The 26906-nt window shown below is 35.4% G+C and overlaps 1 protein-coding gene across 1 annotated transcript; it reads left to right on the top strand.

Annotated features, from left to right (window-relative positions):
• Nucleotides 1-11291: 11291 nt before the first annotated feature.
• LOC107647109 (uncharacterized) lies at nt 11292-12089 on the top strand. Its single transcript, XM_016351233.1, has one exon. It carries the CDS (start codon nt 11292-11294, stop codon nt 12087-12089), a length of 798 nt encoding a protein of 265 aa, XP_016206719.1.
• The last annotated feature ends 14817 nt before the right edge of the window (nt 12090-26906 follow it).

Here is a 26906-nt window from a genome sequence, read left to right as displayed (position 1 = left end):
CATATGCGCAGACGCGCGGGTTGAAAAATAGCTAAACGACGCGCACGCGTCAGCCACGCGTACGCGCGGATACATTTGTGCCCCAGGCACAAAACTAGCACAACTCTCGGGAAAATGGCTGGGCATTTGGTGCAGCGCATCGACGCGCCCGCGCACACCACGCGCACGCGTGGATGGTGCTTTCTCAAAGAACGGCGCGTACGCGCCAAGTGCGCCTACGCGCGGAGGGTCGTTCTGCTAAAAATTTTCTAAGTTAAAAGCTACAGAATTTACAGATTCAACCCCCAATATTCCGACGGACATAACTCTCTCATTTTAAATCGTTTTTCACCCGTTCTTCGAACGGCATGGACATCCCGGATCCAATTTCATTTCTAAACAAATTTGGCACAAAACAGAGATCTGTAGTCCAAGTTATGTCCCGTCAAAATATGCCCAAAAACCATATTTTCATACAAAACCACAAGGTACCATTTTCAAAACAAGCCATTTTCAACTATTTTCCAACTCAACCAAAACATGCCAATTTCAACCCTTTTTGAAATCAATCAAAGTGTACCAAAATCAACATCAAGCCATCCTCAACTCACACATTGACACTTTACCAAAATTTCCAAACCACATCCAACCATTTTAACACTTCTCAATCAAATGGCTAAAAGACAAACACAATATCATGTCATACATCCTTCCTCATCCCAATTTTCAATAATACCATTTCCAATCAACCATCATTTTACACAATCAATATCATACTCACTATCACGTGGATTTACCCACAAATCAACTTTAATCATTCCCCAAGCATATATCACAACATACATATCTCTAATGCATCATCATACCATCAAGGCATCAATAATCATAATCACATATATGATCACATAATATATCTCAACCGAACCAAACATACCTCATCTACATAATTTCACCCAAAATTACCAAATTCCACACTTCAACTTCTCAAACTTTATTATTCAATAACCAACCTAATTATTCATATATTCATTATCTGAAATTCATCTAATCACTTGTGCCATTATATAATGCACACATCGACTTACCTTTCTTACGGCCTCCGGCCCAAAATTCACGGCCTCCGGCCCAATTTTCACAATTTAAATGCATATACCACAAATCAATACTCATTACCCAGTATATCAAATTCTCAATACACCAAGCATATAAGGCCACACAATTCTCAACCCAATCATTAATTCACATTACATACCAACTATGCATATTAGCACCAACCATTTACACAATCCAAACTTAATCCTAGGGGCATCTAGCCTAGGAATTCTCATCACAACACACGGTACTTAAATAAAACTTAAACCGTACCTCTTGTAGCCAAACCAATTGAGCCTCTTCTTTGGAAGTCTTCACCAACCTTAGCTCCAAGCCTTACCAAAGCTCCTCAAGCAATACCAATCTCCCAATTGTGCACCAACATCACCAAATACACTAACATAACCAATATCACATACATACATCAACTTAGGGCTCATAAAAATGACAAATCACAAGGGTTTGAGCACTTCTTACCTCAGCCCATATGAAGTAGGGATAGAACCCACTTAGAATCCATGTTGGAGTATTCCTAAACACCCAAAATCACAAGATTTCAACACTAACTACCCAAAAACGTGTAACAGTGGGGGAATTTCGAAAACTGGCAAAGATGAATGGAATACTCACCACAAAACTTAGATAAAATTTTAGAGGATGAGAAGAGCGACGGGTGGCTGCAAACGACTCGTCAATCGGAGCTCCGTAGCTCAAGTTATGGTGGTTTGAAGATCAAAGAGAGTTAGGTTTTCTCTCTTCTCTTCTCTCTTCTCAAATCAGCGCCCCAACCCTTCTTGTTAGGGTAAAATGAGCTGAAATGCTTACAACTAATGTTTATATATGTTGGGTCTTGGGCCCACTTAGGCCCGGTTCACTTATTTTTGTCCGTTGGCCCAATTTTGGGCCAAAACCTTTAAGATTAGCGCTCTAAATCGCACTTTAGATATTTCTACCTTCCCTAATTATAATTCCTCATTTCTTAATCTTATTTACTCATAATCAATTTCCTCAGCTGTAGTACCAGACAGATCTCAGCCGGTACTGCCGGTCAAAATTCCACTGCGCGCTTTTACGCAGAAAACTATGTTTTTCGACTCGGAAAAATTCACTGAATCCAAATATCATATTTAAATTATCAAATTCCAATTGCCAAATCTTCCAACCATATTCGCTCTTATTTAACTTATTATTTAATTAATTTCGGTTATACCGGGTATTACAATTATCAAAAGCTTGAATGCACCTTTTGCCTTAATAGGGTTGATTTACACATTAATGACAAGTTACAACATTAATTTAATTACATTAGAAACTTATAAATTTTATTATTATACTCTTAAAATTGTACTTATTAGAACTGAACGGATAATCAAACTGCTCAAACTATTGAATCATAAAGACCATTGAATCACAAGTTAAATTGATTAACCTAATTATAAATAAATAATTATATAAATTTTGTTATTTTTCATAATAAATGTTTTTTAAGTTTTATTATTTTTATTAAATTAACTATTATTTTAAAATTTTAGTACCTCATCAAATAATTTATATTTATTATACTCTTCAAGTAAAAACTATTTTGTAATTAATAAAAAGTAATTTTTTTAATTTATAAATATAATATAATTTTATTTTATTTAAGTAATATATTTAATAAAAAATATCAAGTATAGTAAATAACAACTTTAATGAGCTGATTTTTATCATGTTTGATCAAGTTAATTGTTTATCTAGTTCAAATGATAAGACAATCCAATATGGTAATTGGGTGATTAGAACGGTAATTGGGTGATTAGAACTTTAGCTTCACCAATCGAATCAAACTGGATTTGATACCAATAAGAGAAAAAGAGAGAGACAGAGAAAAAGAAAATAATTAATAGTTATCTTCATGCAATTTTCAAGGTCCAAGGAAAGGATGTAACAATAATGAAAAAAAAGTCTAAGTTAATTATTTTTTTTTTCATTGTTCAAATCCCTCCTTTGATATTTTTATTTCTTTTATGTATTGATGATGTATTTTACATTTGATAATATTAAAAATATTTAATTATTTTATCGATCCTTATACTTTTATTGAAATTTCAATTAAGTCTCCATAGAAAGAGAGCAATTAATGGTTACCTTTATGCAATTTTAAAAGTCCAAGGGAAGGACGCAATAATAAAGAGAAAAAAAAGTCTAAGGTAACTGATTTTTTTTCATTGTTCAAATCCCTTATTCGAAATTTTTATCTCTTTTTCATATTGACGATATATTTTACATTTGATAATATTAAAAATATTTAATTATTCTGTCGATCTTTATAATTTTATTAAATTTTTAATTAAGTTTCTATAGAAAAAGAGAGCATTAATGCTTACCTTCATACAATTTTCAAGGTCCAAGAAAAGGATACAATAATAATAAGAGAAAAAAAAGTCTAAGATAATTGATTTTTTTTTATTGTTCAAATTCCTCATTCGATATTTTTATCTGTTTTTCTTATTGATGATGTATTTTATATTTGATAATATTAAAAATATTTAATATTCTATTGATCTTTATAATTTTATCAAATTTTTAATTAAGTTCTTAGAGATAAAGAGAAAGAGAAAGAAAGAGAGAGAGAGAACAATTTATAGTTACCTTCATGCAATTTTTAAAATCCAAAGGAAGGATGTAATAATAATGAGAAAAAAGAAACTCTAAATTAGTTAATTTTTTTTTATTATTCTAATTTTTTTCATATTAATGGTATATTTTATATTTGATAATATTAAAATATGTTTAATATGGAACTGAATATTATATTTTGTTTAATAAAATATTTAATTAATTTTAATATTTTTGTGACAATTAAAACTTAATTATAAAATTTGATATGGTATAAAATTTAATTTAAAAAATATAAAAATTTAATTAAAAATTCGATAAAAAAGTATAAAGATGCATAGAAAAATTAAACCTATTAAATATCCCATTAATTCACATACGTTTTTTCCTCATTGACCAAGTAAATGCACAAAAATTAGATGTATTTAATTTAGGATTCTAATTATTGTATAAGCATTAAACGAACAGTCGAAACAAAGTGGGAGTTAATTCATTCAATAAAATTCAATGGGACTAGTTCAATAAAAAGGATTAATAATTAGAGATCTTATTAACAAATGTTCTAAAAATATTAGTTAAGAACACTACAAAAAGAAATTTTTTTATAAAAAGATATAGAGTAAATTTGAATATTTTTATATTTTTTATGTTTTAAAGAATTAATTGAAATCTTATTTTAATATTTATTTATTCTCTTAATCAATGCTCTTGGATCACTCTTTATCCAAGTTTCCAATAATTATTTATTCACAAATTTAAAATTCAAATCTAAAAAGTAAAATGACTAAAATCTACTAATGAGGGATTTGATATACAAATTTTAATTCTAATAAAAATACAATTTATCATCTATAACTATAGAAAATACTTGTTGCTATTTATAAGAATAAAACACACGATTTTTTATATTAAAATATAAAACACTTATCATTCAAAGGCGGATTGACTAGGGTCTAAGGTGGTCATGGTTCCTCCCAAAATTTTTTAAAAAAAAATTAATAAATAGTAATAATTAATAATATTAAGTATTTTTATATATAATATTAGAAAAAAATATAAGTTAAAAAAATTTGTAAATTAAAGTAACTAAAAACTGTATTATGTATTGGATATTTGGATTATTGTTGTTCTTGTTAACAAATAGTCCATTCTAATAATTAATAAAAATGGTTATATTATACTAATCCAATAAACAATAGCCCATATTATTAATTAAAATAGTACTAGTACATTTTTCAAACATTTTTTTTGAAACTATCAAAGACATCAGCGCACTCTTTTCTCCCTCTTTTAGTGGCTTCCATTTGTGTAGACTTTTGGTCTTCTACTCTTCTCATTCTAATTTTCTTTCCTTAACAAAACAAGACATATGAAGAAAAACCATTGAAGATTTGAAGTGAACAGCAAAATATTAATCATTGAACGCACAACAAAGACTCAAAGAGGTATATCTCAGTTTTTTTTTAAATTAATAACAATGTAAAATATTATTTACATTATTTATTTAAAATAATTAATTTATTTTCTTTTATAATGAACAGTGTTTAAAGATTGAAGTGAGGGCAAAACTCAATAGAGTTATTTTTGGGTGAGATGTAACACCCTAACTACCAAAGCTCACACTTCCGGCTGCGCGACTCTGATAGCTCGGACATTACGACGACACTTATACTATTTAATACTAAGATATGAGCCTGTTTAAAACTTTAAACCGCAATACCGCTCCCAAAAATGCTTTTGCTATACAACGTACATCCATGCATACCATACAACGTACAGAAACTCATAAAGAGTACATACATATATATATACATACATATATATAAATATTATTACAAGCATTAACCAATATAACTCCTATCCCTCTTACAGAATATATACCAAGATAAAGGCGAGGGTACAATAAACCATAACTAAAACAATACAGAGCATCACAACAACAATTAAATAAGCTCTTCGTAACTTCTGTGCCCATATCCTGAAAGGGGAAAAATGTAGGGGGGTGAGAACATCATCCTCGAAAGGATTCTCAGTAGAGGGTTTTTGGGAATTACTGTAATAGGATACATAAAGATAACCGCACCAGTGATTAATAACTGTCTTATGCCTCTTTTCAAAAACAACAGTTTTCAATAAAGTAAAGTCGGAAATCTTTTCTGAAAGAGGAACCGTTCAATTCTCAAAAACACCAAAAGCCTTTCAAAAAGGTTTATCTATGCTGAACCAAAATAGCCTTTCATATTTTTTCCAAATCAGAAACACAAAACCAAAATAAACCATCGGTCCATCTCAATCCAACCACGGCCCTAGGCCCAAACAATCCAACCACGGCCCTAGGCCCAAACAATCCAACCATCAACCAAATCACCACAATCCAACAGAGTCCCAATTGCAAACACAGATAGGAAGTTCAAGCACAAACAAACAGTTATAGCAAGTAGAACAATTAGCAGTTAATCACAAAGGCAAACCAAGTACAATATGCACACCCAAACAATGTCACATAGATGCATATGATGCATGCCTGTCCCTAGTGGCTGATGATATCATCTGTCGGTTATATAGCTAACCCGACACGTCCTGGTAGCTAACCATGGACAGAAACACCCATCGCGGAGCAAGTAGGTTTGAGCTACAACCCCATTGCTACTACCCGCTCAACCCAGAGCCAGTGGAATAACCACTACTGCGGCTACTACCCAGGCGGGTGTTTAAAAGCTCAACCTGGAGCGAGTGGAATCACCACTACTACCGCTACTACCCAGGCGTCACAGTCTCTGACCTGGAGCAAGTGGGACGAACCACAACCCTTGCTACTACCCAGGTATCTCAAACATATATTCATTCAGCTCCAGCCATGGATCAACATCCATCTCAGCCATCCGGCTTAAATTCAAAATTCATAGTCAGCCATACGGCCCATAACTCATTCGGCATTCAGCCATAAATCAATATCATACACAGCCATTCCGGCTCACGGTTCAATCCAAAACCAGCCAATATTCATAATCATACACAACCATTCCGGCCCATAACAAAACAGCACTTCCACCGTTCAACATCATTAAATTCATAAAACCGGAATTTAAGCCATAAATTACTTTTCTCAAGCCGTTTCACTCTGAAATCAAATTTCAACTCTTTTCAGCGTTGATTTTAAAGATCTCATTTTCTCAAATCATCTCACTCAGGCTCATAAGCCAAATTTACTCAAAGTGAGTCTCCTTTTGAAAACAAAGCCACTCTCGGCATTCTCTTTCCAAAACTTCCAAAACCATGGCAAGTTAAGGATTTATTTCAAAGTATTCAAAATCACTCATCCAACAATGGGATTTTATAACAAAAGCTTCTCGGCAGAGTCCCAAGTCTTTAGGGAAGGTCATCTTACATCAATTCTTTAAAATTCATTGAAACTCTTAAAATCATAGATTCTCAGTTCAAGTAAATAAAACTGAATTTATTATGAAACTGAACCATACAAAATCACAAGTTCCAACCCGGTCCAAAATCAACTCATTTGAAACGGAACCAGTTCATTTGAATCAAACCGCTTTCAGATTTCTTTTTGGAACCCATTTTTCTAACTCTTCTAAAATGCCTCAAACTTGATTACTCAATCAAAAATCTAGGTTCCTTTAAAAATCACTAAAAACTCCTTTTTATATTGAAATCAATAGTATAGCATCATTCTTTCCTTCAGTGATTCAAACGGTAAAAATAGTTCAGTTCTAAATAAGCCGAACTCAACGTATAAGGTTCATCAAATAAATTAAGCTTGAAAACATAAATATCCTTTTAATAAATCAAATAATACAATCTCTCAAATTCAACCTTTTTTTTTAAATAACCTTTCAAACAAGACTAAGAGTTTATAGAAATTTCGGCAGCACCTCCCCTAAAACTTGGACTTTTGCCACCCGGTTCGGGTCCCAACTAAACCGTTCCTCATTCCTTTTCAACAACACAAAACCAGAAATCAATTCAAAGCAGGCTAAATCCAACAATCGCCTCAGTGGCGTATCTCAAGGATACCATTTCAAAATCAACTCAATATCAATCGATTTAACTCATTTCCAAAGCTTTAAAGAATCAGTTCGGCAATAAATCATTTGTCCATAACCAAGTCAATTAAAGTAAACCAGGCTGAATTCAAAAGTGCATTCGACTTTTCACATCATTGAAATAAGTGACTCAATTCAAACCAATCCTCAAAGGTTTAAACTCAGATTTTAAATCTTTAAAGAATCAACTTTAAAACATTACATTTCATAAAGCCGCACAACAATTCAGCCAAACCAACATCCATAATCATTCGAGTCAATCAAATAATACATAAGGCAATTTCAATCACCAAATACATAATATCTCACGTCAGTATCCATATGTAATAATTCCAATACATAAAACATAGTTTTTGGAAAGCGCCCCTACCTCAAAACGCAAATTCCATAACCCAAACGTCTCACAGAGTCCTTTACGCCTCAATCCAAAATCAACAACCAAAATCCCGGCTTCGCTTGTTTTTCGCAATAGACGAAACAGCCTCAACACCACATATAAGCTCGATTACTACTTTTTAACACATAAATATCGCGGAAATCTTAAAACTCATAACTGAAAACAAATGGCGTGGATTCCGAGGTAAAAACACTTACTAAAATAAAAGGAATGGCACATCAGCCTCTGCAACACTTATGCAACACGCAAACATCGGAACTCAAACCTACATTACCAAGCCTCAAGGTCTTTAACCAAACACAACCAAACGCTAAAGCAGGGGTTTTTCGAAATGAGAAATACTCACTGAATTAGCAAAACGAAGCAGCCGCAACTCCAAATTGACCCGGCAGCGGCTCCGTCAATAACCCCAAGTGACAATCGCGAGCAAAAACCCCGGTGACGGCAACTGTAATAACCACACGGCATTAACAACCCTTCCAGAATTCCAGAAGAACAGAAACCAAACTCAGAACTCTTACCGGCGGTGGAAGCAGGGTCTCAAGTGGCAGAAGCTCAGCCCGGAGCTTCGGCGGTCAGAAACACAGAGGCGCAGCTTCACAGCAACACCTGCGGCGACCAGAATCCTTCTCCGGTAGCAGTGAGACCCCCAATAGCGCAGGCGCAGCTCACTCTGCTCCATAGCATAGCGGCGGTGATGGTTTGACAGCAGGTTCATGGCGTCACAGGGAGCTTCGGCGGCGGCAAATCGGTGGCGACGTGGTAGTGCGACGACGATGGCTTCACAGACGAGACTAGGCACGGCGGTTCTAGGCCCTCAGCCCCCTTCTCACTCGCGTACCCTCTCTCCCCGTGCCTCAGATTTGACGGGTCAACAGAGGTGGAGGCGGCGTGAGCTCCCTCTCGTCTTTGTGATTCTCCTCAGGCGACGGAACGGGTGCTGGATGGCAGAACCACGACTAGGCAGGGCGAAAGGCGTGGCTTCGACGGCGGCGCTCCTCGCGTGCGGCAGAGTGCGACGGCAATGAAGCCTCATCTCCCTCCTTCGCGTCTCTCTCCTCTCCTGGCGACAGCAACAGCGACGACATTTCTCGCCGGCACCGCACCATCCCTCTTCTCCGATTCCCCTTCCCCAGTTCCCTCTGATTCCTCAACTTCTCTCTCTGTTCTATTTCATGAATGCCGCTGATTTTGGAAGAGGCAATAGGATTAGGGTTTCGGCGGCTAACTGGTAGGGAATTAGAGTTTCAATTTTTTTTTTAAAATTAGGGTTAGGGGCATTTTAGTAATTTCAAATGAAATTGAGAAAAATATAGTAATTAGAAATAAATTCTAATCCAACAATAATAATGTATAAAAATACTATTTGATCATCAATTTCACAAATTATTTTCCATAAAATGCCCAAATCAAAATAATTAGAAATAATATAATTAAATCATTTATTTTCCAAAGCAGTAGTATTAATATTTAAAATATTAATTATTTAATCCAAACCATATAGAAATCCTTATTATTTCACAACTACCAACTTTATAATTTGAATATATAAAATAATCCAATAATTATAAAATTGGATAATAACTATAACTTATTTCAAATTCAATAAATCAAAACTTGCTTTAATTATCTTTTATAAGACAATTTCTGAAATTAAAGCTATATAAATACTGAATTTGAAATTAGCTCATGATAGCTCTCTTTCAAAAGCTCTGGGTCTTACATGAGACCTAGAATAAAAAATAATCAGGTAAATCAATAGAGTTATTTTTGGTTATTATATATTTGTGTTTCTAAAATTATTTATTATTGCTCAATAGGTTTAATATTTCTTAAAAAAAAAATAACATACATGCAATTATTTTTGTTTTTTTTATTAGATAGTTCAAGTTAAGTTAAAAATGTCAAAGATTAAAACAATTTACTCATTTTTCAAGAGAAAAGAGAGAATATATGATGAACAAAATTTAGCTTCAGATTTTTTGAGTAATGTTCAAAATATTATTGAACAACCTAAGATACAACCTGTGACACAACTTGTTGAGCAAGATATTCAACCCCCTGCTTCCAAAATAACAAGGACTGAAATAGATCAAGTTAATATTGATATATTGATGCGTGATTCCAGAAAGCGTCCGCAAATTTGGAATTATCCTATCAATCAACAAGATGAAATCCGTAGAGCATATATAAAGTTTGGACCATATCAATTTATTGTGGATCAGTACCCTCTTTCTGGTCTTGAAAGTCATCCTCGTCGTTTCAAAGCTCAGTGGTTTAAGAGTTTTTCTTGGCTAGAATATTCGCCAGAAGTGGATGCTGCATTTTGTCTTCCATGTTATTTATTTTCTAAAAAATCAAGTCCATTCACATAAGGAGGATTTCGCAATTGGGAAAAAGTGAATAATGAAAAACATTGTGCATTTTTATCTCATGTGGGTAAATCTCTTAATTCTCCTCATAATATTGCTGTTAAGTCTTGTAAAGATTTGCTTAATCAATTATGTCACATTGACAAAGTATTGGCTAAGCAAAGCTCACAACAAGTTTTAAGCAATAGATTGCGTCTTAAAGCCTCAATCGCTACTCTAAAACAAGAGATTTGTTTTGCATTATCTCATCACAATCTCAACATTCAAAATGTTCGAGGTCAAGAGTATGACGGGGCTAGTAATATGCGTGGAGAGTGGAAAGGGTTACAAGCTTTAATTATTCAAGAATGTCCTTATGCATACTATGTTCATTGCTTTGCTCATCAATTACAGCTAGCTCTTGTTGCTGCGGCTAAAGAAGTTGTTGATGTTCATACTTTTTTCCAAAGTTTGAGTAATATTATCAATGTTGTGTGCTCTTCTTGCAAATGCAATGATGAATTACGAATTGCTTATGCAACTGAAATTTTTCATTTAGTTGCAACTAATCAAATTGAAACATGAAGGGGAGCAAATCAAATTGGCACATTAAAAAGATCAGGAGATACCTGGTGGAGCTCTCACTTCAACTCAATTTGTAGCCTTTTATATATGTTTGGAGCAACAACTTCAGTTCTGGAAGATTTGGCTACTAATGGATCTACATATTCTCAACGTGGTGATGCTACTTATGCTCTTAAATCTTTATTATCATTTGATTTTATTTTTATTTTGCATATGATGAAAGAAATCATGGGAATCACTAATAAACTTTGTCAAGCATTGCAACAAAAATCTCAAGACATTTTGAATTCTATGCATCTGGTTTCTAGTACAAAGTCATTGATTCAACAGTTAAGACATAGTAGTTGGGGAGCACTTTTGGAGAAAGTTAGTTCTTTCTTCAATGATCATGCTATTCAGATACCTGATATGGGTGTTTCTTTTAGTGACATAATTCGGTCTCGTCGTAAAAAGGATGTTGTCACTGTTGAACACCACTACCGTGTTGACATTTTTACTAGCGTGATAGATTTTCAATTGAAAGAGCTAAATAGTAGATTTAGCGAGCAAGCAACCGAGCTCCTCATATTGAGTACATCTTTGGATCCTAAAGATGCTTTCAAGTTATTCAGTGTTTGCAACATATGCAATCTTGCAAAGAATTTCTATTCTTTAGATTTTTCTGAGCAAGAAAAGATTCAATTAGATTATGAGTTACAACATTATGAACTTGATGTGGTTAAAGCTCTAGATTTTCAGGATTTGTCTACTCTTGCTGAATTGTGTCAAAAGTTGACAGAGACAGGAAAATCAAATATATATCATTTAATTGATAGATTAATTCGTCTTGTTTTGACTCTTCCTGCGACAACATCAACAACTGAACGGACTTTTTCATCTGTGAAGATTACTAAAACAAGGCTTCGAAACAAGATGGAAGATGAATTTTTAGCAGATTATATAATTGTATATATTGAAAATGAGATTGCTTCAAAATTCACTTCAAAGATGATAATTGATGATTTTAGTTCTATGAAGCATCGTTGAACAAGTTTAAAAATACCAAAATCTTAAAGTATGTAGTTAAACATTGACTTTTATATAATATAATTACTCCTTTGATATATATGCTACAAATCATATTTTGTTAATTTTTTGTTATATTTTTTATTTAATTGGCCCACTCTTATGAAATTTATGGTTCCGCCACTGCTTATCATTTTGACTACATTCATACGTATGCTAGACTGCTAGTTGATAAATTTGCTTTTACAAACGTAACTAACAATATAAATAGCATGATATATAAATAGAATTCTTATACTACCATTTGATGATAACTCCATCGTAGCCATTTTGATATTTTTTCCTTCCTTTTCATACTGCTTCATCTCAAATACTAATGTCAACAAGCCAATAATATCTACAACATACATATATCAACAAAATTATTTATTTGAATTTGAAAAAACAAACCTTGAAGTAATCTAAGCTAATGTAACCAAACACTGAAAAAGAGCACAAAATATTGCCAGCTAAAAAATCTTGGCCCTTTGTCATATGTCAATAATGCTTTATATTCATGCAAAAAACCTAACCAAGTCATCCAAGCATTTTTTTAAACACTCCCAAGTTTTGTGAAATACACGCGCCCCTCCCACTCCTATTAACGTAACAGAATTACTATGTAAAACTTCTTCTTCAATGTAAACATTTTTCAACGTTAACGATTTGCATTGTAATTTTCTGCTCTCGTCGTTCTTCTCTGCTACTCATCGTTCTTCTTTTTCTTCTCTGCTGCTCGTCGTTCTTCTCTGCTACTTATCATTTTTCTTCCTATTCTTCTTCGTTTTCTTCTTCGATCTGTGGATTTATCTTCTTCGTTTTTAGATTTTAATAGGCTATCAAAATAATGAATGATTCAACTTCAAACCAGTTGAATGAGAGCGATTTGGATTATTCTTCTGAATCCTATCAAGCGGACGAAGTTTGGATTATTCAATTTTGAATCAAATTAAATGGAATGCAATTACTAAATTGAATTGAATTGAATTGAATGGACACATGTGTTCTAAATTGAATTGAATTGAATTGATAATCTCTAAATTATAGACACAGGTGTTTTGAATTTGATTTTATATATACAACATTCGGTTCATTCATTGTACATTGTTTTCGCTTTGATTTATATTTTTGGTTCATTATGCAGGCAGTTGTTCGAATTTGAATTTATATAATGGATAATGTTCCGATCATTTAGTACTATATAATGGTTTTGTTTAATAATATGTTCGGTTCATTATGCAGACAGTTGTTCGAATTTGAATTTATATAATGGACAATATTCTGATCATTTAGTACTATATAATGGTTTTGTTTAATAATATGTTCGGTTCATTATGCAGACAGTTGTTCAAATTTGAATTTATTTAATGGACAATATTCCGTTCATTTAGTACTATATAATGGTTTCGCTTTAATAATATGTTCGGTTCATTCTATAGTCCAGGTGTGTTGTGGATGAACAATTTGTACCAAAGGTTGGGATGACTTTCAAGACACTAGAAAAAGCTGGAAAGTTCTACAAAAATTATTTCAAACTTGTCGGTTTTTCTACCAAAATAAGGAACACGACTCGGAAAGGAGACGAGATTAAGAATCAATTATTTGTATGCAGTAGAGAGGGGAGGTGGAAATCCAAGATATCTCAAACTCTATAAACAAACCCCTCAGCCGGCATAAACTGTCTAGCCTGGATTTACGTACACATATTGAAGAATGTCAGTCTTTGGATAATTTTCAAAGTTGTTCTGAATCATTCACACCCTACAACACAGAGCTTTACGCTTAAGCCATAAAATAGAGGTGGTGTGGTATTACGACCTCTAAAATAAAATATACATATATATGTATAATATTAAAAAAAGATGTAGTATACGAGGAGCCTTGAAAATGGATAAAACAAAATCACAAAATAAAAAGCGCAATGCTCAGGAAACAAGGTTACTTATGTGTAAAGAAAACTAAGATTCATAAGCATAACTAAATAGAAAGTAGGAATAGAGAGTCAAGGGTACAACATAACAAGCTCCTGACTCAGCCTGCGAAGCCAAGGCTGGCCAGAGAATATCTATATATATAACCCAAAGTTTGAAATACATGTATAACACCCTAGTCCTCCATAAACCTCTAAGAGGTATAAAGGTAAAGTAAATATAAACACATGAGGAGAGTCTATACATATATAGCAAAAGATCAAAAGTAAAACCCCAAAATGAAACCACTTCGCTGCAGAAGCTCCAAACGCCTACCGAGGTGCCTCTCGACCTGCATATGAAAAACAACAACATAGCATCCGGTTGTCAGCATGGTAGAGGTGCCACGCACATAAGATATAAGGTCCTGCGAATGCTAGAAGCAATCCTAGAATGCCGTCACTCAGATTATAAACTCAAAGAACTAAAACGGAAACCGTGAATTAGGGTAGTTTTCTAAGGCTTTCTAAACTTAACCAATTCCTTAAATCTAACTAAAACTTAACTAGAACACTAAATCTTTCCCACCTTTCCTCCGTACCTCCATCTCTGGTGAAGTTGCACAGACAGACAAGCAAACAAAGGCAACCACAAGTAGAATACAAAAAATAAGGTTTAAATGGCATTTTTATTACGGCGGTTCTTTAAAACCGTCGTAACATTCAAGTATTATGGCATTTTATGATGCTGCCATAATTAATTTGAATAAAATGGCAATTTTTGGTAATTTTGGCGGTTAAAACCGCCATTATCTGAGCACATTGTTAAAAAAAAGGCCCAAACGAAGGAAAACCGGAAAGCAAGGAAAACCCAAATATCTTAAATTGAATGTGTTCTCCCAACAAGGAAACCCTAACATGCGTTGCCACCACCGTCAAATCCAAAAACGACGATATGTGCTCTGCTCCGGCAACGTTCTGCAACAGCGACTGCTCCAGCAACGATATGCTCCAACGAATGCTCCGGCGACGATTTTCTCGGTGTTCTCCTCCGACGAGATTGTGTGCTGTGAACTAAAACGCTGTCTCCAGCGACAATCTCCTCTGGCGGCGCGTTCTCCTCTTTCAGCGAGCTTCTATGATTTGGATTTGATATGAAGATTGCCGCTCATCTCATCACCGTCATTCATCTCTGCGCCATCGCAAGTAACACCGTTTTCAATCTGGCTCATCTCCTCGCTGTGGCATGCAACGCTGTTGTTGCTGCCTTCAGCAAGCTTCTACAGTTTGGTTTCGCGATCTCTATCATTTCTAATAGGTAACTCTTCGTTCTTTTAGATCTACTTCATGCTCTAGTAGGAAGAAACAAAGAATGCTGGTTCTGTTTTTATTATTGTGTTTTTAACTTTCATTGATCTTTTGTGATGTTGTTGTTGTTAGCTTGTTACTACTGTATTTTCTGTTGTGGTGTTGTTTTTTTTATTATGATTTTATTTAGTTTGAGACCTAATATGTTCTATTGAACTGATTAATCAGCATCATTTGTCTGAAATTAGTACAAAACATGGTGTGTGTGTGTGTGTGTATTTTCTGATGTAAGTGCTTGAATGATGGTTAAATGCAATAATGAAGAGACATAAAGCACTGCTAATCTGTTCCATGAATGTTGTGTTAATGTTTGAATGATGTAAGTGTGTATTTTGGATTTCAATTTTTAATTTTCTTGTTGATGCAGAGGTATATAGAAGATCATAAAGGTGTTTGAACAATTTTTCTTCTGGATTTGAGGCTTTTGCCCCTCAGAAATTCTAAAAGTGATGCTTACTATCTAGTTAAATAAAAGATGTTGAGAAAGCTTCCTCATTGTGAATGAGAGCACCAGCTTTGCATGTAAATGGTGATATGATACATTATTAATAACTAAAAAAAAATCGTTTTGATTGCAGATTTTGGTCCCTAGGATTGAAACCATGACAGAGCAACAAAAGTTAGACATAAGCAAACTTGGAAAATCTTGTCAGCAAGCAGAAGATGCTCTTTCACAAGGCATGGACAAACTTCAACAAATGGTTTTAGAATTTGTAGCAGCAGGACAACTTGAAGAACAAACTAACACTCCAAACATGTCTACTGCAATGGAGAGATTGGAAGGTCTAGTGAGATTTGTGAACCAAGTAAGAAATTTACTTCACCTTCTTGAATGAAAAGCCGTTAGTTATATTCAATTTAAATTTCACCGGTTTATTATTTTACCGCTGTGTCAGTGACAGCAATGATTCAACATAATTCTGCAATAAAGAATAACCAATTTGATTTCAATAAATTTGTTTTAGAAGTGATGAAACTAGGAAACAATATAGTGTTGTTCCAACTCATGTTACTTAAAGGAAAAGACAACAAACAAAAGAAGGAAATAAAACATCTTCATTCACTAACTTGAAGATTGAGCACTAAAAAATTGAAGGAAGCTTATGTTTGAAACTTGACAAAATTGTCATTTATATGCTCATACCTTACAAGGGCGCCATGATGCTTCAGTCCCTCAAACCCGTGAAGCAGTTCAGCCACCACGTTTGCTCTTTCACCATCTAAGCCACGACATGTCTCGCCAGATCGAGACTCACCACTACTGCTCCCGCTTCAACCAGGACTTCCTCCAATGCGCTGTCTACGACTCTGACGACACCAACGCCCGCCTTCTCGGTCTAATTACTCACTCACTTCCCAGGCATCATGCATGCATGTTTCTTCTTGTTATTTAAACTAACTCGCTCACTCCATATGAATGTATGCCAGGTGTGGAATACATCATTTCTGATAGGATCTTTGAAGATCTGCCTGACGAGGAGAAGAAGCTTTGGCACTCTCATGCTTATGAGGTTTTTCACTTTCATTCTCTGTTTTTATTTTGTTTCCCTGTGTCATAAATATTTTATCTTAGGCTGATTTGGATGGTGCAGGTCAAGTTGGGTCTATTAATAAGCCCAAGCATTTCAGAGATGATTGCCATGCCTGAGCTTGAAAACCTTGCTAAATCCTATGGAAAATTCAGGTGTACTTGGCAGGCCGACAGAGGTTAACAATCTTTGTGTTATTACATTGTAGGAGTTTAATTAATCTTAGTTTTGTGTGTTATTATTGGTGCAGGAGATAGGTTTTCACTGGGTGCACTAGCACTAATGATGTCACCACAAGGGGTGAAACCTGGGCTGGTAAGGCCAGATCTGGTGCAAATACTTAAATACTTAAATATTTCAATCAATTATCAAAAAGACATTTATGTTTTTATTATTTTTATTTTTCAGTGATTCTGGATGCAACAAATCATTGCTTTTTTATTTTTAAGTTCCAAATTTTTATAAAATTTGATATTTGATTTAGCCATTTAGCTTTTAGTGCTAGTATTTTGTGTTTATGGAAAGCCATGTTCCTCAACAGTGTCTTGATGTCATATTAATGTGATATATCCTCTTGTTCTGGTTAGCTCAAGGCTCTCTTGCATGGACATTCTAACTCAGCACATGCTTTGGGTTGCATGGCTACTGTTAAATCAATCCAATGGTTTAAAGATCCTTGTTCCAACCCGAATGCCACATCCGGAGGAAGATTACTTAAGGAGGTATGATTAAGTACAGTTTTTTTCTTTAAACTAGTTAGTTTGTATGATTTTCTTAAAATTATGAGATCTGATTCTGACATGATTAGCTTTAGTGAATTTTGAAAGAAATTAGAAGGATTTTAAAGGAGCCTCTCAATAATAATTGAAACTATTTTTATTTATTTATTTATTTCAATATTTAAATTCTGGTAGATCCCTTGAAGACTCCCTTAAATTGGAGGACGAGGTTGCAGATTGCTAATGAAGTTGTAGCAGCATTGGTAAGCTCTTCAAACAAAAGCTTGTCAAAGAACCAAATTTGCCTAATGTGTTTTGACTTGAAACTACACTCTTATCACATTTTTCTAATGCAAGTAATTTGAGGACTATGAAAAGTTAATGTCTCATTGAGTTCATGAATTGCTATTGGATGCGTTGTAAGACCCAGAATCTGTGAAAAGTCTTTTTATGATCAAGTCTCAAATCATATAGTTATTTATAGCCTTAATTTCAGAAATTATTTTATTAAAGATAATTAAGGCAAGTTCTGATTTATTGAATCTGAGATAAGTTATGGTTATTATCCAATTTTACAATTATTGGATTATTTTCTATATTTAAATCATATAGTTGGTAGTTGTGAAATAAAAAGGATTTTTATATGATTTTGGACTAAATAACTAATATTTTAGAATATTGATATTACTATTTTGAAAAATGAAGAAAGTAAGTATATTATTTCTAATTATTTGGTTGAGACACTTTATTGAAAATAATTTGTAAAATTGATGAGCAAATAGCATTTTTATGCATTTATTTTTGTTGGATTAAGATTGTTCCTAATTACTATATTACCCTTACTTTTATTTGAAATTATAAAAGTAACCCTAACCCTAATTTTCAAAAAATGAAACCCTTACCCTGAAAAACCTAACCCGACCCGGTTTCCCTACAATTGCAGCAGCCCCTCCCTTCTAACAGCAGCGGCAACACACGCAGTTTCCTTTGATTTTTTTCTGAAAGAAAGGAGAGATTTGAGAAGGGGAGGGGGAGGTCTGGAAGAAAGAAGGCAGGGGAGGCCTTGTCACCGTCGATCCACCGCCCAGGAACTCGCCGCCGCCACTGCACATTTCTGCTGCGGCCTAATTGTGTCGCCGCCGACCGTGGAACTGCCGCCGATTTGTCGCACGAGGAGCCGCCGTCCTTGCTCGTCGTTCCCCTCGGAGTCGTCACCGTCGAGGGCCAGCAGAGGGAGAGAGAGCGACCGCGAGCCAGGTTCACCACCGAGGAGAGGGGCTGTGTGGCACGTCACCGTGGCGACCCATTTCACGACCATCACGGCGAGGGCTTTGTGGCCGTCGTCCCAACGTTGCCGTTCGTGCCCCTTTGTCGCCGTCGCTGTTCCGCCCAGCGTCGCCAGTGTTGAGGTCAGCCACTCCACTACCACCGTCGAGCTTGGTTTGGAGCTGGTGCTTCTCATGGAGGTTTGGAGGAAGGGAGGCAGAACCGCTGAGTAGAGGAGCCACTATGGTCTGCCGTCGATCTGCACGCCGCCTCTGCCGTCGGAGACCGCCGTTAGAATCGCTGCCGTTTTGGTGAGCTTGCCCTGTTTCTGGTTTCTCCTAGTTCTGCCAGTTCAATTTTACCTTGAAGCTGTCACTGAAACTGTTGTATTTAATGAAGTGGCTGTCATAAGTAATGTTGTCGCTGTCGGAGAAGCTGCTTTGGTCACAGAAACCATCACCGGAGCTTCTGCAGTTTGATTCAGTCTTTAATCCTTTCTCACGGTAAGCATTTTCATTTCTGGAGCTCTTGAAAATCAATATGCTGTTATGATTGGCCAGAGATTCTGAGGTTTTGTAACATAGGGTCAAGCTCCGGTTATTGCGGGTCACGATTAAAGCTGTCACCAAACCGGTTTGGAGGCCGCCGCTGTTTCGGTTTAGCCGTTCCTTCTTCGGTTCGGTAAGCGTTTTCGATTTGAAAGTCCTCTAGTTACTGTTCTATTATACGTTGAGGAGTTGTAGCATTTGTTGTTATGAGAGTTAATCTCGGTTATTATATATTGTGATTAGAGTCGTTGTGGTTGCTGAGAAAATGGTTTGGAGCTGAGGTTTTGGTAGCCGGGATTTTGATTGTTGATTTTGGGTCGAGGCGGAAAGGACTCGGTGACGCGTTTGAGTTATGAAATTTGCGTTTTGAGGTAGGGGCGCTTTCCGAAAACTACAGTTTATTATTGGAATTATTACATATGGATACTGATGTGAGATATGGTGTAATTAGTGATTGTATCTGCCTTATGTGTTATTTGATTGACTCGAGTGATTATGGATGTTGGTTTGGTTGAATGGTTGTGCGGCTTTGTGAAATGTAATATTTTGAAGTGATTCTTTAAAGATTTGAAATCTGAGTTTAATCCATTGAGGATTGATTTGATTTGAGTCAATTATTTGATGATGTGAAAAGTCGAATGCACTTTTGAATTCAGCCTGGTTTACTTTAATTGACTTGATCTTGGACTAATGATTTGTTACTGAACTGTTTCTTTAAAGCTTTGGAAATGAGTTAAATCGGTTGATATTGAGTTGATCTTGAAATGGTTTTCTTGAGATATGCCACTGAGGCGACTGTTGGATTTAGCTTGTTTTGAATTGATTTCTGGTTTTGAGCTGTTGAAAAGGAATGAGAAACGGTTTAGTTGGGACCCGAACCGGGTGGCAAAAGTCCAAGTTTTAGGGGAGGTGCTGCCGAAATTTCTACAAAATCCTACTCTTGTTTGTAAAGTTATTTAAAAAGGGTTGGATTTGAGAAATTGTATTAATTGATTTATTAAGAGAATATTTATGTTTTCAAGCTTAATCTATTTAATGAACTTTATGCGTTGAGTTCAGCTTGTTTAGAAACGAACTATTTGTACAGTTTGAATCACTGAAGGAAAGAATGATGCTCTAATATTGATTTCAATATAAAAAGGAGCTTTTAGTGATTTTAAAGGAATTTAGACTTTTGATTGAGTAATCAAGTTTGAGGCATTTTGGAAGAGTTAGAAAAATGGGTTCCAAAAAGAAACCTGAAAGTGGTTTGATTCAAATGAACCGGTTCCGTTTCAAATGAGTTGATTTTTGGACCGAGTTGGAACTTGTGATTTTGTATGAACGGTTTCATAATAAATTCAGTTTTATTTACTTGAACCGGGAATCTATGATTTTAAAAGTTTCAATGAATTTTAAGGAATTTATATAAGTTGACCTTCCCTAAAGACTTGGGACTCTGGCAAGAAACTTTTGTTATAAAATCCCATTGTTGGATGGGTGATTTTGAATGTTCCCAAAAAGAATCTTTAACTTTCCATGGTTTTGGAAGTTTTGGAAAGAAAATGCCAAGAGTGGCTTTGCTTTAAAAGGGAAACTCACTTTGAGTAAATTTGGCTTATGAGCCTGAGATGATTTGAAAATGAGATCTTCAAAGTCAAGGCTAAAAAGAGTTGAAACTCTATTTCAAGTGAAATGATTTGGGAAAAAGTGATTTATGGCTTAAATGCCGATTTTATGAATTTATGATGTTGAATGTGGAAGTGCTGTTTTGTTGTGAGCCGGAATGGCTATGTATGATTATAAATATTGGATGGTTCTGGATTGAACCGTGAGCCGGAATGGCTGTGTATGATATGAATATTGGCTGGTTCTGGACTAAACCGTGAGCCGGATGGCTGAGATGGATGTTGATCCATGGATGAGATTGAATGCATGTTTATGCTGAATCATTGATAAATGTGAATGTTGCACTTCCACTATCTGAGATACGAGTTTCCCTGGGTAGTAGCAGTGGCTAGCCACCACGTGCTCCAGGTTGAGACTTGATACTCTGTTGACCCTATGTCGTAAGTGTGGCCGGGCACTGTGAAAGTCCCGGATGAGCTCGCCCCCGTAAATATTCACCAGTGAAGGTGATGGATATGGATCATGATTATGATCAAGTTTATGATGGGTATAACTCGAGTTGGGGATGCGCGACAGAGGGACAGTCCAATGGTTAGCTACCAGGACTTGTCGGGTTGGCTCTATAACCGACAGATGATATCATCAGCCATTAGGGACAGGCATGCATCATATGCATCTATGTGACATTGTTTGGGTGTGCATATCATACTTGGTTTGCCTATGTGATTAATTGCTAATTGTTCTACTTGCAATAACTGTTTGTTTGTGCTTGCATCTTCCTTTTTGTGTTTGCTACTGGGACTTTGTTGGATTGTGGTGATTGGTTGATGGTTGGATTGTTTGGGCCTAGGGCCGTGGTTGGAATGATATGAACCGATGGTTGATTTTGGTTTCGTGTTTCTGGTTTGGAATAAAATATGAAAAGCTATTTTGGTACAGTATAGATAAACCTTTTTGAAAGGCTTTGATGTTTTGAGAATAGAATGGTTCCTCTTTCAGAAAAGATTTCCGACTTTACTTTTATTGTAAACCGTTGTTTTTGAAAAGAGGCATAAGATGGTTATAAATCACTGGCACGGTTTATCTTCATGTATCCTATTACAGTAATTCCCAAAAACCCTCTACTGAGAACCCTTTCGAGGATGATGTTCTCACCCCCCTACATTTTTCCCCTTTCAGGATATGGGCGCAGAAGTTATGAAGAGCTTATTTAATTGTTGTTGTGATGCTCTGTATTGTTTTAGTTATGGTTTATTGTACCCTCGCCTTTATCTTGATATATATTCTGTAAGAGGGATAGGAATTGTATTGGTTAATGTTTGTAATATTATTTATATATATTTATGTATATATATGGATGTACTCTTTTTGAGTTGTTGTAAGTTGAATGGTATTTATGGATGTACGTTATCGAACGAAAGTATCTTTGGGAGCGGTATTGCGGTTTAAAGTTTTAAACAGGCTCATATTTTAGTATTAATTAATATAAGTGTCGTCGTAATGTCCGAACTATCATAGTCGCGCAGCCGGAAGTGCGAGCTTTGGTAGTTAGGGTGTTACATTATGGTATCAGAGCAGTTCTTCCTGTAGAGCCTGAGGAATGGACTGACTATGCTTCAATTGCATACTCTGAGTGTTTGTCATGTATTAGGTCTTGTCGAATGACGAGGATTAGAGCTTTATGCACATGACGGTCTATTGATTAACGCTATTAGTCTTGCATTGCATGATTCTTGGTATTAAGTTTGGCTGGCTTAATACTAGTGAATTTTGTATATGAAAGCACTAATGGGTTATCATAGATGATATACGAGTTTTGAGTGAAGCGAATCGCGGGTTTTGGGAACGCTAGAAACTATTTCTCGAGGCTATTCAATTGTGTGTCTTGAATTCTGTTCGAGTCGACCTGTTCTTTTATATCCTAACTTGAAGTTCTAGTTTGCTAGTTCTTTTGAAAAGTAGTTTGATTTTTCAATTCTATTCCTCTATCCATATGCATTCTTGTTTGACCTTAAGTGCATATGCTGGTTTAAGATCCTTGTTGCATCTATCTTCCTCTATTTGAGTTCTTCTTGATTCAAGTATTCTTTGATATAGCCTTGAACCTGTCTTAATGTGCTGTGACTTTTAACTCCGGGTTCTGAGTCCATCCTTTGAGAAATTGTTGATTCAATTTTTCTCTTACTTGACAGTGATCACAGCCAATTTTGAGGTTTTATAAATTGCTATTGATTGGATATATACTTTTCTATATATGAGACTTTGAAATTTTTTTATACAGTTTAACAACTATTTCTTTCTAATACCTTGCCTGTACTTTTACTGGTTTACGCAATTGCACTTACTTTAAAAGTAAATTTGACTTTCTAGTAATTTTACTATAGTTCCAATGGGCATCTTTATTTGATTGTGTATTTGGATATTTTCCGAAATTCTGGAAAGAAAGGATTTTTCGCTTTTATCCCGGTTGAGTTTCGTTTGATAAGCTTTACTTAACGTATTTTGAATTGAGTTTGGTTTAGCACACTACCTGGTTTATTCCATTGTTGTTTCTTTTGAAAATGTTGGACTCATAGCTTTCTTTCTTATGAACGGATTAAATTCTCTATTAAACCTTCCATCTCTATGAATGTCATACTTGACTTTGTTTTTAACTAATCTTTTACATTTTGTAAAGATTTCCATTGATCTTGGTTTTTCTTCTCTGTTGAATCTCATTCTTATATGAGTCTGTTTGATTTGTTTCAAATTAGTGCATTGTTTATTCTCTCATTATCTCTACAAGAGTTTTTAGTCAAAGATTTATCATTGAGAAATTACAAATGATTGAGTTGTCTTTTTCTATGACTTTTGTATTCTTTTGGATCAATTTGAAACTTGTTTGATGTTTCATGTTTAGTGGATCTTGTTTGAACTACTTTAATTTAAGATCCTTTCTTGCAAGGCTTGACTCCTTTTTAGTACATCTTAAACTTCTTGAATGTTCTTCTGAGATAGTAATTTCAAGAACACTTTTGGAGTCTTGTTTTGAACCTTTTAAAGGAATTTTGAATTCTCCTTAAAGAAATATTAAACAGAATTTATTTTTGTTGCTTGATTGAGATTGAAAACCACTGTCCAATTCTGACGAAATTAATTTAAAGTTGGCATGCGCCATTTTAAATGAGGTTTTGGAAAGCTCCATTGTTTAGTGGAAATTGGTTCGTTTGTAATGCACCACTTATTTCCTTTACCAAATTGTAACCAAATTTTTGTCTCGGAGTTTCTTTTCTAAAAAGAGTTTAACTTCCTCTTTCACTCTTGCTATGAATGTTATACACGCTTGTTTGAATATGAACTTTGGGAATTTTTGAACAAGCATTTGATCACTTCCGAGTTTTTATGAACTGCTTTTGGTTACATTGTGCACCTAACTATCCTCCTAAAGTATTTGAGGAAATATTTTAGCTCTTAGCCAAATTTGTGTGCATTTTGTTTTTGGAACTCTACATAATCTACTTCAACATGAAATTGTATTGAAGTAAAGCCACGTTTATGCTTTTGTTACTCTCTTGAAGGATGTTTGTTGTTTAACTTCTCTTTCAGACTGCGAAGTGATATTTTTACATGTTTTCGATTCTTTTAAGAACATGTATTCGAAAGTATTTTAATTATGCTCTTGAGTTCTGTGAGCTTTGTCTTGGGTCTGAAATATTCTCTTCTGTAAACCTCATACTTCTTCGACCCAGTTTGAATTTGGTTCAAATTAATGTGCTGATTCTTCTTATTGGACCTATTGAATTTCTTTGATCCAAGGGTTATCTTTGAAGTTGTCAATTGATTTATTTCTAGCAAACTTCATTGCTTCAACATCCTTGTTTACTTGGAATTGGATATATTCTTTCAAATCTATGAGTATTGTCCTTGACAATTGTCTCTCCGTTCTAAATCTGGTATCCTTCTGAGTAGACTCGAGAATTGTTTTGATATCACGTGTGACTTGTAGACGTAGTAGCGCGATGCGTTAGTTCTTTAATACGTGATATGTGTATACGGAAGTCGAAGCGGTAGGTGTGCAACGTTATGAGTTTTTGGTGTTTCGTTCTTTGCGAACGGGCTTGCAGTTGTCTGACTTATGATCGGATATGAGGATTGTAAGGTGCTTGACGGAGTTGGAGAGTTGAAGCTTTGAGGTTGAGATGAGATTAGTGTGCGGATGTTAAGTACGTCGTTTTAACCCCATCATGTTTTATAGCCTTCGATGCCTTGCTTTACTATCACATGTTTGAACCATGTCAACTTTGCTTTGTGAATGCCTATCTTGATTTGCACCCTATTGTGACACCTCAAGTTTTTGTAAAGTCTTGAGATCATATGACCTTGAGCATTGAGCCTATCTGATAACATCTGCTTTGCAAACACACTCCTACCTTTGTATCTCTATGCATACGACCATCCAAGTATTTGAAAAACCGTATATATGTTTATATGTTGAGATATTTTGTTTCTTCCTTAAATTTTTTTGAGGGTGAACTGTTATGGAATTTCTTTCATTTTGTATCAATTTTCAAGGGCGAAAATTTTTATAAGGCGGGTAGAATGTAAGACCCAGAATCTGTGAAAAGTCTTTTTATGATCAAGTCTCAAATCATATAGTTATTTATAGCCTTAATTTCAGAAATTATTTTATTAAAGATAATTAAGGCAAGTTCTGATTTATTGAATCTGAGATAAGTTATGGTTATTATCCAATTTTACAATTATTGGATTATTTTCTATATTTAAATCATATAGTTGGTAGTTGTGAAATAAAAAGGATTTTTATATGATTTTGGACTAAATAACTAATATTTTAGAATATTGATATTACTATTTTGAAAAATGAAGAAAGTAAGTATATTATTTCTAATTATTTGGTTGAGACACTTTATTGAAAATAATTTGTAAAATTGATGAGCAAATAGCATTTTTATGCATTTATTTTTGTTGGATTAAGATTGTTCCTAATTACTATATTACCCTTACTTTTATTTGAAATTATAAAAGTAACCCTAACCCTAATTTTCAAAAAATGAAACCCTTACCCTGAAAAACCTAACCCGACCCGGTTTCCCTACAATTGCAGCAGCCCCTCCCTTCTAACAGCAGCGGCAACACACGCAGTTTCCTTTGATTTTTTTCTGAAAGAAAGGAGAGATTTGAGAAGGGGAGGGGGAGGTCTGGAAGAAAGAAGGCAGGGGAGGCCTTGTCATCGTCGATCCACTGCCTAGGAACTCGCCGCCGCCACTGCGCATTTCTGCTGCGGCCTAATTGTGTCGCCGCTGACCGTGGAACTGCCGCCGATTTGTCGCACGAGGAGCCGCCGTCCTTGCTCGTCGTTCCCCTCGGAGTCGTCACCGTCGAGGGCCAGCAGAGGGAGAGAGAGCGACCGCGAGCCAGGTTCACCACCGAGGAGAGGGGCTGTGTGGCACGTCACCGTGGCGACCCATTTCACGACCATCACGGCGAGGGCTTTGTGGCCGTCGTCCCAACGTCGCCGTTCGTGCCCCTTTGTCGCCGTCGCTGTTCCGCCCGGCGTCGCCAGTGTTGAGGTCAGCCACTCCACTACCACCGTCGAGCTTGGTTTGGAGCTGGTGCTTCTCATGGAGGTTTGGAGGAAGGGAGGCAGAACCGCTGAGTAGAGGAGCCACTGTGGTCTACCGTCAATCTGCACGCCGCCTCTGCCGTCGGAGACCGCCGTTAGAATCACTGCCGTTTTGGTGAGCTTGCCTTGTTTCTGGTTTCTCCTAGTTCTGCCAGTTCAATTTTACCTTGAAGCTGTCACTGAAACTGTTGTATTTAATGAAGTGGCTGTCATAAGTAATGTTGTCGCT

The sequence above is a fragment of the Arachis ipaensis genome, chromosome B6 (assembly GCF_059453495.1).
Source record: "Arachis ipaensis isolate K30076 ecotype BB chromosome B6, ASM5945349v1, whole genome shotgun sequence".
Classification (NCBI taxonomy): domain Eukaryota; kingdom Viridiplantae; phylum Streptophyta; class Magnoliopsida; order Fabales; family Fabaceae; genus Arachis; species Arachis ipaensis.
The sequence above is the reverse complement of the archived record's forward strand: the minus strand, read 5'-3'. Positions and strand labels throughout refer to the sequence as shown.

Excerpts from the sequence above, each read along its gene's own strand:
- LOC107647109 (XM_016351233.1), top strand. The coding sequence starts at position 11,292 with ATGGGAATCACTAATAAACTTTGTCAAGCATTGCAACAAAAATCTCAA.